Source organism: Lipotes vexillifer, unplaced genomic scaffold, assembly GCF_000442215.2.
Source record: "Lipotes vexillifer unplaced genomic scaffold, Lipotes_vexillifer_v1.1 scaffold109, whole genome shotgun sequence".
Lineage (NCBI taxonomy): Eukaryota > Metazoa > Chordata > Mammalia > Artiodactyla > Lipotidae > Lipotes > Lipotes vexillifer.
Window position 1 is genome coordinate 1,731,692 of NW_006790015.1, and position 13,215 is coordinate 1,744,906.

At 49.8% G+C, this 13,215-nt stretch overlaps 1 protein-coding gene across 1 annotated transcript in view; it reads left to right on the top strand.

Moving 5' to 3' along the window:
- Nucleotides 1–3,086, top strand: part of MIIP (migration and invasion inhibitory protein) — a 7,715-nt gene extending 4,629 nt beyond the window's left edge. Inside the window, exons 4-9 of the mRNA XM_007463177.1 lie at nucleotides 241–349; nucleotides 482–534; nucleotides 1,223–1,352; nucleotides 1,513–1,609; nucleotides 2,587–2,721; nucleotides 3,000–3,086. Of these exons, the coding sequence (XP_007463239.1) occupies nucleotides 241–349; nucleotides 482–534; nucleotides 1,223–1,352; nucleotides 1,513–1,609; nucleotides 2,587–2,721; nucleotides 3,000–3,086 (611 nt within the window). The remainder of the gene's footprint in view (nucleotides 1–240; nucleotides 350–481; nucleotides 535–1,222; nucleotides 1,353–1,512; nucleotides 1,610–2,586; nucleotides 2,722–2,999) is intronic.
- The last annotated feature ends 10,129 nt before the right edge of the window (nucleotides 3,087–13,215 follow it).

The following is a 13,215-nucleotide window of genomic DNA, read 5'->3' on the forward strand; positions in this document are numbered from 1 at the left end:
TAGCACGTAAAACAGCGTCTGGCCCATAGTAGGGGCTCTATAAATATTTTTTGCGTGGATGATTGGATATGCATGAGGGTAGACAGACACGAGACAAAACCAACAGTCACATGAGTGGAGGGTCCCCTCCAGGTCTGTACGAGGTGTGGTGGGGTCAAAGCAGGTGGCCTGCGGTGCCATTGCCGAGCTTCCCCTGAGTCTTGGCCACACAGCAGCTCCTTTGTATTTTGCCCACTCCAGGGTCTCCGGACAACAGCTCTCCCGTCACCAGCAAGCCCGAGGCCTTCTTCTCGAAGCTGCAGAAGTTCCGGGAAGCCAACAAGGAGGAGTGTATTTGCAGTGACCCTGAGTGAGCAGCGGCAGGTGCAGGGCGGGCAGGGCGGCGGGCGCGGGGTGGGCAGGGCGGTGGGCGTGGGGCGGGCAGGGTGGCAGGGCTCAGGGACTGTGTCATCCTGGCCTGCTCACCCTCTCGCCCTCACAGATCCCAGTTCCTAGGCCTGCAGGAGAGTAGTGCTGCGGAGGGGGACCACGAATGTGAGTGTAAACGCTCAGCGGCCGCCCTGTAGCCCAGCTAAGGCCTGGGGGCCTGGGGAGGCAGCTGGGGACGGGGGGAGGGAGGCCTGGGGTCCGGGCAGGGGGCCGCGAGCCTGGGGTGAGCTGAGGCCTGGCCTCAGGGGGAACAGGGCCTGCCCTGTGCTACCCACCTCGCCCCTCGCCCGCGCCTTCCGTTTCCTCCCAGCTGCCTCATTTTCCCATGTGTCCCCACTCCCTCCCCCTCCTCTCTGCACAGGGGTCATCTGGATGGGTGGGTGGGGGTGTTCCAGCTCAGTCACGTGAGCACCCAAGTCTTTGCTGTGGGTTTGCATGAGCAGCATACAGTGTATACATGTGTGTACATATGTGTGTGAGGTGTGTTCCTGTGGATATGTGTGTGTGCACCCTGTGTGTGTGATTACAAGTGTAGGCACGTTCATGTGTGTCCACAGATATGACTGTATGAAGCCATGCTTTGTGTTTGCACGGATGCCATTTGCACATGTGAAGTTGCCGGCATGTGCACGCGTGTGTCACGCTTGAGTAGAAGGCGGTGCTCAGTGTTGTTGCATGTGAGCACGTGTGCGTGTGCATGCTCTGTCTGTGTACGCGTGGGCGAGCCTGTGTGGTTGGGGTCCAGGGCCCTAGGTTCCCTGGCTGAGGGGCTTCTGCTTCTCGCGGATCTCAGGTGTGTATTGTTACTGTGTCAACCGGCGCCTGTTTCTGGTGCCTTCGGATCCCGGCACCCCCTGCCGCCTGTGCCGGATACCACGGGGCCAGCGGGGTCCGGAGACCCTGGCAGAGCCAGCGCAGGTCAGGTGAGTGGCCAGAGTAGGCAGGACACCGGGGGGAGCTGTAGGGGCAGCCGCAGCTGAGGACGAGAGCAGAGCCTGGGGCCTGTGGTTTTGAGGGAGGGCAGGATGGGCCACAGCGGCCTGGAGGCGCCTACAGCAATGCCCCCACTGTTACCCCCACCAGGGTGAGCATCCCGCTGTCTGTCCTGGACCCCCCGCACCGGTACCGCATCCACCGGCGGAAGAGCTTCGACGCCTCCGACACGCTGGCGCTGCCCCGGGTGAGGATGGCCTTGGGGCTGTCCCCTGTCTGGCTCAGGTCTCTGGACGTGTCCTGAGGCCCAGAGGGCCAGGGACTGTCCCAAGGCCAATAGCGAGGCTGGGCTCAAGGACCGAAGTCTCTGGAGTTAGGGCTGGGCCACTCATGTCATGTGTACCATGCTTGTTCCCTGAGGGAGGCTGGGCTCCCCACCCAGCCCCTGGCTTCCAGGAGGACTGTCTGCCTGTGCAGTGCGTTGGCCTAGTGCACGCGGGCCCCATTTCTTGCGCTCTTATGGCCACATGCACAGTCCTTAGGGCGATTATCTCGTGGAGCCACAGAAACCGAGAGTGCAGGTCCTACTGTTATCCCACTTTACAGATGAGACTGAGGCAGAGGGGAGGTGACTTGTCCAAGGTCAGCCGGATGGAAGAACTTGGATTTGAACCTAGGTCCTTTGTGTCTCCTGGGTAGGACAGGGGTCACTGGGGACCCCACTCATTCCCAGTGGAGTCCAGAGATGCTGGGGTTGCGGGGAGGAGAAGGGGTACTGAGGAAAGTCAGTTTGCTCATCTGTAAAATGGGTACAACATACTATCCTCAGGCTCATGGGGTGGACAAGGGGCAGGTCAGTGAGTCAATACCTGTCGGGGGCTTGGGGCAGAACTTGGCACACAGGACTTGCTCCGTCAGCGTCCACGGCCTTCCCTCCACCCATCTGTGGTTGGGGCCCAGGGCCTGGGTCAGCAGGGTTAGGAAAGGGAGGCCTGGGGTAACAGTGGTGGATAAGACCCCTGCCCTCGGGGAGCCTCAGTCCGTGGGGGACACTGTGATTGTTTGGGGGGCCCCTTCACCCTCATGGGGGCACAGCCCTGTCCTAGAGGATGCTGCCAGTCCAAGAGGAGAGGTACAGCCCCTCCTTGGGGTGTGCCCATTCAGTGGGGAGCCCCACTCCAGGCCAACCAGGCCAAGCACCTTAAAACCCTTTGCTTTCCACAGCACTGCCTGCTGGGCTGGGACATTCTTCCTCCGAAGTCTGAGAAAAGCTCAGCCCCCAAGAGCCTGGACCTCTGGTCCAGTGTCTCTTCTGAGGCCCAACGTCGGAAGCTGTCAGCCACCAGCCCTTCTCACCGGGTATGGTCCAGGGTGCCTTGGGAGAGACAGGTGCCTTGGAGCAGCCTGGGGACCAGAGAGTCCTGGGGGGCAGGATTGGGGTAGGAGTGCAGAGCCTGGAAACGTCTCTCTGTGGGGTTCCCTGGCCCTGACCCTGACCCACGGCACCTCTCCAGGCACCACTGCTCCCTGCTGGCTACCCCACCCCACCCTGGAAGGTGACCCCAATTCTGAGATCCAGAAGGGGATGAGGCTGCCCCCAAAGAGGCCCCCCTGACACCCTTCCCTTCACTCTCCAGGCCGTGCCAACGCGGGTCCCAGCCCTCACCCCGATCTGGTCAGAACCCTCCGTGCCCCAGCCCCGCGCCCCCCGGCCGAAGCCCTGAGGACTGGCCACTGGGAGGTGGACAGTGCCCCTACCGTCGTTTCAGCCTCTCTACGCCGGCAGGGGCGCCCACGAGAGGGGAGCTTTGCCCAGCCTCAGCTGGAGGTGGACTCTGGCCCCACCTTCCTAGGCTGGGCCGGTGGGTGGCCTCAGGCCTGTCTCCTTCCTGGGGACAGAGGAGACCCTGGGGTTGGGAAGAGGGGATTCTGTGACACGTTTGTAAATAAAGCTTAGCACTCCCTGCAGCTCCAGATTCCCACATGTGCCGGCTCTGTCGTGATGCCCTCAGAGCCCTGGAGGTGCCCTGGCCTCGGCCTGCCCCTCCTCACTTGCAGAAGTAAGACAACCTGTGCTGGGCGGGGTGGATCCAGCGCCCTGAGCGTGGCTCTTTGTGCAGCTTCTAACTCTGGGTAGATGGCCTCCCCACCAGACAGGTGGGGGTGAGGCTCCCCAGAGTAGGCTGAGGCCAGGGTCAGTGTTAAAAATCCACCTCAGCAAGGGGCTTGGGGTCTCAGGCTGTTCCCTGTGGATGAGGCTGAAGCTGTGACAGTGGGGAATGAGTGAGCTCTCCCCTTATTCTTGGACCCTGACACTGGGGTCCAGTGATTGAGGGACTCTCTTGAAGTCCCTGGGCCAGGTGGCTCCTTCACTCCCATCTCTAGCCCAGCCCTAGAAGCCACGGGTGATCTAGAACCCCGTCAGGGACATATGGGGAAACAGGGCCAGGAGGGTTGGAGTCAGAGGCAAGGTTGGCCGAGAGCCCAGATCTGCCCTCCTGGATTAGTAAGCAGCACCTGTCTTTATACTCCCATAGGTTGAACAATATGAAATTCCTGATTTTTAGGTACAAATGGAATAGCTGGGGAACCTAAGCCCAGGGAAGGCATGTGCTTTTTCTGAGGTTTCTGGCTTAGAGCCGTGGAACTATGGCTGTGGTCCGTGGCTCCCACCTGGAGCTTGTGAAGCTGAGAAAACCTTTCCCCATCCAGCACAGCACATATATTAGTCAGGATAAGCGAGGTTATGCCACGGTAACAAATTAACCCCCAAATCCCAGTGGTTTGACATAAAGGCCTATTTCTTGCTGACTTGCTCATACTACCTGTCTGTCATGGGTCACATGGGGCCTCTGTTTTGACATCGTCTTTTGGGGACCCAGGCCGATGGGGGCTCCACTGTGGGGGACATCACCAGTTGCTTCAGCCCAGAAATGACACACAGGTCACTTCTGCTCATGGTTCATTGGCCAGAACTAGTCACAAGGAGTTGGGACATGGAGGGGGCTCATGGGGTATTGGGTGAGTGTTACTGTCCTCCACATCCGGACTTCACCAGCTCTGTCCCCGCAAGGCAGGCCTCCTGTGCAGCAAAGGCCATTCGCAAAAATAACAGACGCTACGAGCTCTCGCCTAAAAGTCTTCCCTTGCTCCATCTGGGGTTCCAGCCTCCAACGCCTTCAGTAGCCAGGCAAGTAAGGTGACTGGGAGTGGGGGGCTCAGGGCCACCTGGCAAGCACGCATCCCCTCCAGAGGCTTTCAAGTTCAAATGCCTCTGATCCAAAGTACGTGTCTGGGCAGATTTCAGCAGCAGGTCATGGTTTGCCACTTGATTCTAGCACCTGAAGAAACAGTCTCTTCCACATGTAATTTTTTAAATTAATTTTAAAAAATTTATTTTCGGTAGTGTAAAACATAACAAAATTTACCACTTTTACATGTGCAGTTCAGTGGCCCTAAGTCCGTTTACATTGCTGTGCAACCATCACCACCAACCATCCCCAGAATTTTTTTCTTCTTGCAAAACTGGAACTCAATACAGATTAAACACTAACTCCCTATTTTCCCCTCCCAGCTTCTGGCAACCACCATTCTACTTTCTCTATGAATGTGACTACTCTAGGGACCTCATACAACTGGAATCATGCAGTACGTCTTTTGTTTCTTATTCGGCTTCTTTCATTTAGCATAATGCCCTCAGGGTTTATGTTGTAAAGTGCCAGAATTTCCTTCCTTTTTAAGACTGGAAAGTATTTCGGGGCTTCCCTGGTGGCGCAGTGGTTAAGAATCCGCCTGCCAATGCAGGGGACATGGGTTCGAGTCTTGGTCCGGGAAGATCCCACATGCTGCGGAGCAACTAAGCCCGTGTGCCACAACTACTGAGCCTGCGCTCTAGAGCCTGCGTGCCACAACTACTGAAGCCCGCGTGCCTAGAGCCCATGCTCCCAACAAGAGAAGCCACCACAGTGAGAAGCCCGCACACCACAATGAAGAGAAGCCCCTGCTTGCCGCAAGTAGAGAAAGCCTGGGCGCAGCAACGAAGACCCAACGCAGCCAAATAAATAAATAAATAAAATAAATTTATTAAAAAAAAAAATTTCCTTGAATGGATCTGCTGCATCTTGTTTATCCATTCATCTGCCGATGGACCTTTGGGTCACTTCCACCTTTTGTTATTGTACGTAATGTATACATATATCCCCTCCCTCTTGGACCTCCCTCCATTCCCCCCATCCCCGCAGCTAGGTCATCACAGAGCACTGAGCTGAGCTCCCTGTGCTATACTGCAGGTTCCCACTAGCTTTCTATTTTACACATTGTGGTGTATTTATGTCAGTCTAATCTCCCAATTCATCCCACCCTCCCCTAACCCCGCCCTGTGTCCACATGTCCGTTCTCTGCATCTGTGTCTCTATTCCTGCCCTGAAAATAGGTTCATTTGTACTATTTTTCTAGATCCCACATATATGTGTTAATATATGATATTTGTTTTTCTCTTTCTGACTTACTTCACTCTGTATGGCAGGCTCTAGGTCCATCCACATCTCTACAGATGAGCCAATTTCATTCCTTTTTATGACTGAGTAATATTCCATTGCATATATGTACCACATCTTTTTCCATTCATCTGCCGATGGACATTTAGGTTGTTTCTGTGACCTGGCTATTGTAAATAGTGCTGCAATGAACATTGGGGTACATCTGTCTTTTTGAATTATGGTTTTCTCAGGGTATCTGCCCAGTAGTGGGATTGCTTGGTCATATGGTAGTTGTATTTTTTGCTTTTTAAGGAACCTCCATACTGTTCTTCACAGTGGCTGTATCAGTTTACACTCCCACCAACAGTGCAAGAGGGTTCCCTTTTCTCCACACCCTCTCCAGCATTTATTGTTTGTAGATTTTTTGATGATGGCCATTCTGACTGTTGTGAGGTGATCCCTCATTGCAGTTTTGATTTGCATTTCTCTAATAATTAGTGATGTTGAGCATCTTTTCATGTGCCACTTGGCCACCTGTATGTCTTTTTTGGAGAAATGTCTATTTAGGTTTTCCACCCATTTTTTGATTGGGTTGTTTGTTTTTTTGACATTGAGCTGCATGAGCTACTTGTATATTTTGGAGATTAATCCTTTGTCTATTGCTTCATTTGCAAATATTTTCTCCCATTCTGAGGGTTGCCTTTTCATCTTATGGTTTCCTTTGCTGTGCAAAAGCTTTTAAGTTTCATTAGGTCCCATTTGTTTGTTTTTATTTTCATTACCCTACGTGGTGGGTCAGGAAGATCTTGCTGTGATTTATGTCAAAGTGTGTTCTTCCTATGTTTTCCTGTAAGAGTTTTATAGTGTCCAGTCTTACATTTAGGTCTTTAATCCATTTTGAGTTTATTTTTGTGTATGGTGTTAGGAAGTGTTCTATTTTCATTCTTTTATGTGTAGCTGTCCACTTTTCCCAGCACCACTTATTGAAGAGGCTGTCTTTCCTCCATTGTATATTCTTGCCTCCTTTGTCATAGATTAGGTGACCATAGGTGCGTGGGTTTATCTCTGGGCTTTCTATCCTGTTCCATTGATCTGTATTTCTGTTTTTGTGCCAGTACCATACTGTCTTGATTACTGTAGCTTTGTAGTATAGTCTGAAGTCAGGGTCCCTGATGCCTCCAGCTCTATTTTGGTTTCTCAAGATTGCTTTGGCTATTTGGGGTCTTTTGTGTTTCCATACAAACTGTAAAATTTTTTTCTAATTCTGTGAAAAATGCCATTGGTAATTTGATAGGGATTGCACTGAATCTGTAGATTGCTTTGGGAAGTATAGTCATTTTCACAATATTGATTTCTCTAATCCAAGAACATGGTATATCTCTCCATCTGTTTGTGTCATCTTTGATTTCTTTCATCAGTTTCTTACATTTTTCTGAGTACAGGTCTTTTACTTCCTTAGGTAGGTTTATTTCTAGGTATTTTATTCTTTTGTTGCAATGGTAAATGGGATTGTTTCCTTAATTTCTCTTTCTGATCTTTCGTTGTTAGTGTATGGGAATGCAAGAGATTTCTGTGCATTAATTTTGTATCCTGAAACTTTACCAGATTCATTGATTAGCTCTAGTTGTTTTCTGGTGGCATCTTTAGGATTCTCTATGTATAGTATCATTTCATCTGCAGTGACAGTTTTACTTCTTCTTTTCCAATTTGTGTTCCTTTTATTTCTTTTTCTTCTCTGATTGCTGTGGTCAGAACTTCCAAAACTATGTTGAATAATAGTGGTGAGAGTGGACATCCTTGTCTTGTTCCTGATCTTAGAGGAAATGCCTTCACTTTTTTACCATTGGGAATGATGTTTGTTGTGGGTTTTGTCACATACGGCCTTTATTATGTTGAGGTAGGTTCCCTCTATGCCCACTTTCTGGAGAGGTTTTATCATAAATGGGTGTTCAATTTTGTCAAAAGCTTTTTCTGCATCTGTTGAGATGATCATATGGTTTTTATTCTTCAGTTTGTTAATATGGTTTATCACATTGATTGATTTGCCTATATTGAAGAATCCTTGCATCCCTGGGATAAATCCCACTTGATCATGGTGTATGATCCTTTTAATGTGTTGTTGGATTCTGTTTGTTAGTATTTTGTTGAGGATTTTTGCATCTATGTTGGTCAGTAATATTGGTTTGTAATTTTCTTTTTTTGTGTGATTTCTTTGTCTGATTTTGGTATCAGGGTGACGGTGGCCTCGTAGAATGAGTTTGGACGTGTTCCTCCCTCGGTAATTTTTTGGAAGAGTTTGAGAAAGATAGGTGCTAGCTCTTCTCTAAATGTTTGATGGAATTCACCTGTGAAGCCATCTGGTCTTGGACTTTTGTTAGAAGATTTTTAATTACAGTTTCAATTTCATTACTTGTGATTGGTCTGTTTATATTTTCTAATTCTTCCTGGTTCAGTCTTGGAAAGTTGCACCTTTCCAAGAATTTGTCCATTTCTTCCAGCTTGTCCATTTTATTGGCATGTAGTTGCTTGTAGTTGTCTCTTAAGATCCTTTGTATTTCTGCAGTGTCAGTTGTAATCTATCCTTTTTCATTTCTAACTTTATTGATTTTGAGTCCTCTCCCTTTTTTTCTTGATGAGTCTGGCTAAAGGTTTATCAATTTTATCTTCTCAAAGAACCAACTTTTAGTTTTATTGATTTTTGCTATTGTTTTCTTTGTTTCTATTAGATTTATTTCTGCTCTGACCTTTATGATTTATTTCCTTGTACTAACTTTGGGTTTTCTTTGTTCTTCTTTCTCTAGTTGTTTTAGGTATAAGGTTAGATTGTTTATTTGAGATTTTTCTTGAGGTAGGCTTGAATTGCTATAAACTTCCCTCTTAGAACTGCTTTTGCTTCCTCCCCATAGGTTTGGGTCGTTGTGTTTTTGTTGTCATTTGTTTCTATGTATTTTTTAATTTCCTCTTTGATTTCTTCAGTGATCTCTTGGTTATTTAGCAGTGCAACATTTAGCCTCAGAAGTGTTTGTATTTTTTACAGTTTTTTAAAAAATATATATTTATTTATTTTTGGCTGTGTTGAGTCTTTGTTGCTGCGTGTGGGCTTTCTCTAGTTGTGGTGAGTGGGGGCTTCGTTGCAGTGCATGGGCTTCTCATTGCGGTGGCTTCTCTCATTGTGGAGCACGGGCTCTAGGTGCACAGGCTTCAGTAGTTGTGGCATGTGGGCTCAGTAGTTGTGGCTCACAGGCTCTAGAGCACAGGCTCAGTAGTTGTGGTACATGGGCTTAGTTGCTCCATGGCATGTGGGATCTTCCCAGACCAGGGATCAAACCCATGTCCCCTGCATTGGCAGGCAGATTCTCCATGACTGCGCCACCAGGGAAGCCCCCATTTTTTTTCTTGTAATTGGTTTCTAATCTCATAACGTTTTGGTCGGAAAAGATGCTTGATACGATTTCAGTTTTCTTAAATTTTCTGAGGGGTGTACAAATATCTGAATCCCTGCTTTCAATTCTTTGGGGTATAAACCTAGAAGAGGAATTGCTGGATCATATGGTCATTCTACGTTTAATCTTTTGAAGACCCACCCTCCTGTTTTCCATAGGAGCTGCTGCACCATTTTATGTTCCTACCAGCAATGCACAAAGGTTCCAATTTCTCCACATCCTCACCAACATTTATTTCCTGCTTTTTTTGATAATAGCCATCCTAATGGGTGTGACGTGGTATCTTATTTATTGTAGTGGTTTTTTTTTTTGTTTTTTTTTTTTGCGGTTCGTGGGTCTCTCACTGTTGTGGCCTCTCCCGTTGCGGAGCACAGGCTCCAGACGCGCAGGATCAGCGGCCATGGCTCACGGGCGCAGCCGCTCCACAGCATGTGGGATCTTCCCGGACCGGGGCACGAACCCGTGTCCCCTGCATCAGCAGGCGGACTCTCAACCACTGCGCCACCAGGGAAGCCCTTTATTGTAGTTTTGATTGCATTTCCCTGATGATGGTTAGTGATGTTGAGCATCTTTTCACGTGCTTATAGGCCTCATTTGTATATCTTCTTTGGAGAAATGTCTATTCAACTCCTTTGCCCATTTTTGAGTCGGGTTGTTTGGTTTTCTGTTGTTGTTCCACATGTGATTTTAAGTCAGAGAGCCGTGGGAAATCAGCGGTTTTGTTAGAAATTCTTTGGCCAGAAGGAGAAGAGAATCTGGAAGGCTTCTGTTAAACAAAATGATGAAATTTACAGCTGAGATCACCTTCTAAGTTAAGCTGACCCGGAAGACCAACAGCTTGAATAAGATAGAAATGTCTCTTTCCCACAAAAGTGTAGACTGCAGTGCTGGGTCCCTTAAATCATCAGGGCAAGTGGTTTCTCTGGAAGGACCCGTTCTTTTGAAAATTTAGAAGGTTTCTGTCTTGCCCATGCTGCCTTTCTAGGGCCACTCCGAATGAATAGGCTCTTTGGGGAATAGGCTTTTTCAAACCTGAGGGGCCCCAAGAATGAAGGTCATGGGCAGAGAGGCCCCTGCACAGAGCTTCCAGTCTCCAGCCCTGCCTCACTCACCTGTACGTTCCCCACTGTTCCAGGACTGTCACTGCTGTCCTCCCAGGTATCTGCAAGCCATTCATAATTCTTCCCGGCCTTCTCTCTGTCACTTGGGGCTGCCCAGATCTCTTCTTGTCCCCCACCTTCACTCCTTCCAGATGCACATCTCAGCTGGAGGGTCTCTTCTTCCAAGAGGGCCTTCCCTGAACCCCTGGGCCCCTCAGATGTACCCACTCCCTCGCACACTGCACTTCCCTGAAGTCCTCCATCCCAGCCCTCACGTGTTATTAAATTACTAACCATGAGGCTCATTGCTTTAGTGTCTCCCTGTCCCCTGCCAGAATTTAAGCAGAGGTGGTGTTTTTCTCTTAGTTGGAATTTTTTTTTTTTCCTCCTTTTTTCTCAAAAGTAGTGACCAAACCGTATTTCAGGACTTGGCTTTTCCCTCTAGCCTGATTTCCCACCTGCATCAGGAGGGTGATGGGAAGGATGCTTTAATTTCTCTGAACCCAAGGACCCTTGTGGTTGGATACCTTACATGCTTAATAATAGTGTTGTTTTTTGTTTGTTAGCATACGTCCCAAAGGAAAAAAAGCAAGATTCACTTACGTCTGACAAAATTGATATGCCAGTCATTGAGAAATAGGAACAGAGGGTCTGACTCTGTCACTTGTGTCACAGTAGAGACACAGACCTGCACAGGTCGTTCATTCATTCGTTCTCTCATTCATTCATTCACCGCATATGCATCGGGCTCCTCCTGTGCCAGCCTCTGTGCCAGGCTCTGCAGGCACAGTGGTAAACCACACAATGGCAACAACAGGAACAGTCCCCATGAGCCCCCGCTGCCTGCGCTGGGGCTGAGATGAGCCTGCACATGTAAATGCGGCAGGAAGTGCCAGGAAGGACACCGGAGCAGGGCCTGACCTCTGCTTCCCTCTTCCCAGTCTCACCTCCTGCGCCCCTCCCAGGTGAGGCTCCAGCCCTGCTGAAGCTTTTCTCTGGCTTTTTTTTTTTTTTTACATCTTTATTGGAGTATAATTGCTTTACAATGGTGTGCTAGTTTCTGCTTTATAACAAAGTAAATCAGTTGTACATATACATATGGTCCCATCTCTCTTCCTTCTTGAGTCTCCCTCCCTCCCACACTCCCTATCCCACCCCTCCAGGCGGTCACAAACCACCGAGCTGATCTCCCTGTGCTATGCGGCTGCTTCCCACTAGCTATCTATTTTACGTTTGGTAGTGTATATATGTCCATGCCACTCCCCCGCTCCGTCCCAGCTTACCCTTCCCCCTCCCCGTGTCCTCAAGTCCATTCTCTAGTAGGTCTGTGTCTTTATTCCTGTTGGTTCCCCCTGGGTCTTCATCCACCCTGTTCCCTCTGCCCAAAGCTCTCTCTGTCCCCTTAACTCCTACTCAGTCCTCAGCTTCCATGTCTGCTTCTCAGAGGCCTTCCCTGATCCCACAGGACTGGCTGAGGCACCTGAGTCAGAGGTCCCACCTCTGCACCCCCATCCTATCCCATTATGTTCAACTGTAATGTTTCTCGAGGGCAGGAACCAGGCCTGCCTTGTCCTCGGCTCTGTTCTAGCACGGCATGTGGCATATGACGGGTGCGCAGTAAATAGATGTTGGATGAACAAGTGAATGAGCCCCCAGGTCTTGGGAAGATACATGCCACACAGCTCAGGTACCTGAAGTGAGTGTGTCCCAGGAATATGACACCGGGGGTGCATGGTAGCTGCTGCAGCTGTTCCTGGTTTTCAGTGCCTCATGTTGTCCTACGTCTCAGGCAGATCGTCATGGGTCTTGCTCAGCACCAGCACCCCCTGGGGTGTCTGGCCTTCTGGGATGGGAGGTGGGGAGTGACTGGGGACAGCTGTGACAACTCCCTCACCCAACAGCAGCCATGGGTTCCAGGCCCTTGCTGAGCAGACTGGGGAGTCTGTGAAGACAAACGAACCCCAGCTGGCTTCCCAAGGGACCCTTCCAGCTTCCCAAAGAACAGAATCATCTCCTGATTGCCATCTAGGAGGTGGTTCTCCCTGGAGGGGGTGAGAGACCATTCAACTCCTGCTTCTATGACCTCATGGAGGTGGACTGTGCATGGCCCAGGAACCACAAAGCACAGGATTTTCCAGAATCATGTCCCCAGGTGCCTTTTGAACATAGCATCCTGATTTCTGAGGATGTACATTTTGTTGCAACAAAAGTACCTGCTGGGCTTGTCCCAACCTCGTCAGTCCAACTGGTCCACCTGGGGAGCCACACTGAAAGCCTGACCTGGGGGAGGGGCTTAGAACGTGGCTTCAAAGAGACTGGAGTTCAGACCCCCTCCCCCCCACCCCGTTTGGGGCATCTAAACTGGAAGGGAAGAAGTAAAACTCTATTTGCAGGTTATATGATATGTATAGAAAACCCTAAAACCCTCACAAAAATGCTGTTAGAACGATAAAGCAATTCATTAAAGTTGCAGGATAGAAAATCCTGCTTCCTGACTATGTGACCTTGGGCATGTCACCTCACCGCTCTAGCTCAGTGACATCACCTGTGCAGGGTGATAGTGCCAGGGAGAGAGAGGTACAGGAGATCAGACAGGTGGAGGGCTCCCGTAGGCTGGCGCGAGAAGAGGGCGATAAGACACCATGATTGTCATCAGCTCGTCCTGTCCCCCCACCCCACCCCGTCATGACACCAATGTCACCCTAACAGGCACAGGGGCCTGCCCTCTCTGAATTCACTCGGTTGAGCTCACACCTTCCCTGGGGAGATAAAAGAGAACCAGAAATAACGTATCAAGTCAATTGATTTAAAGCCTGGCTCTCCCTGCCACTC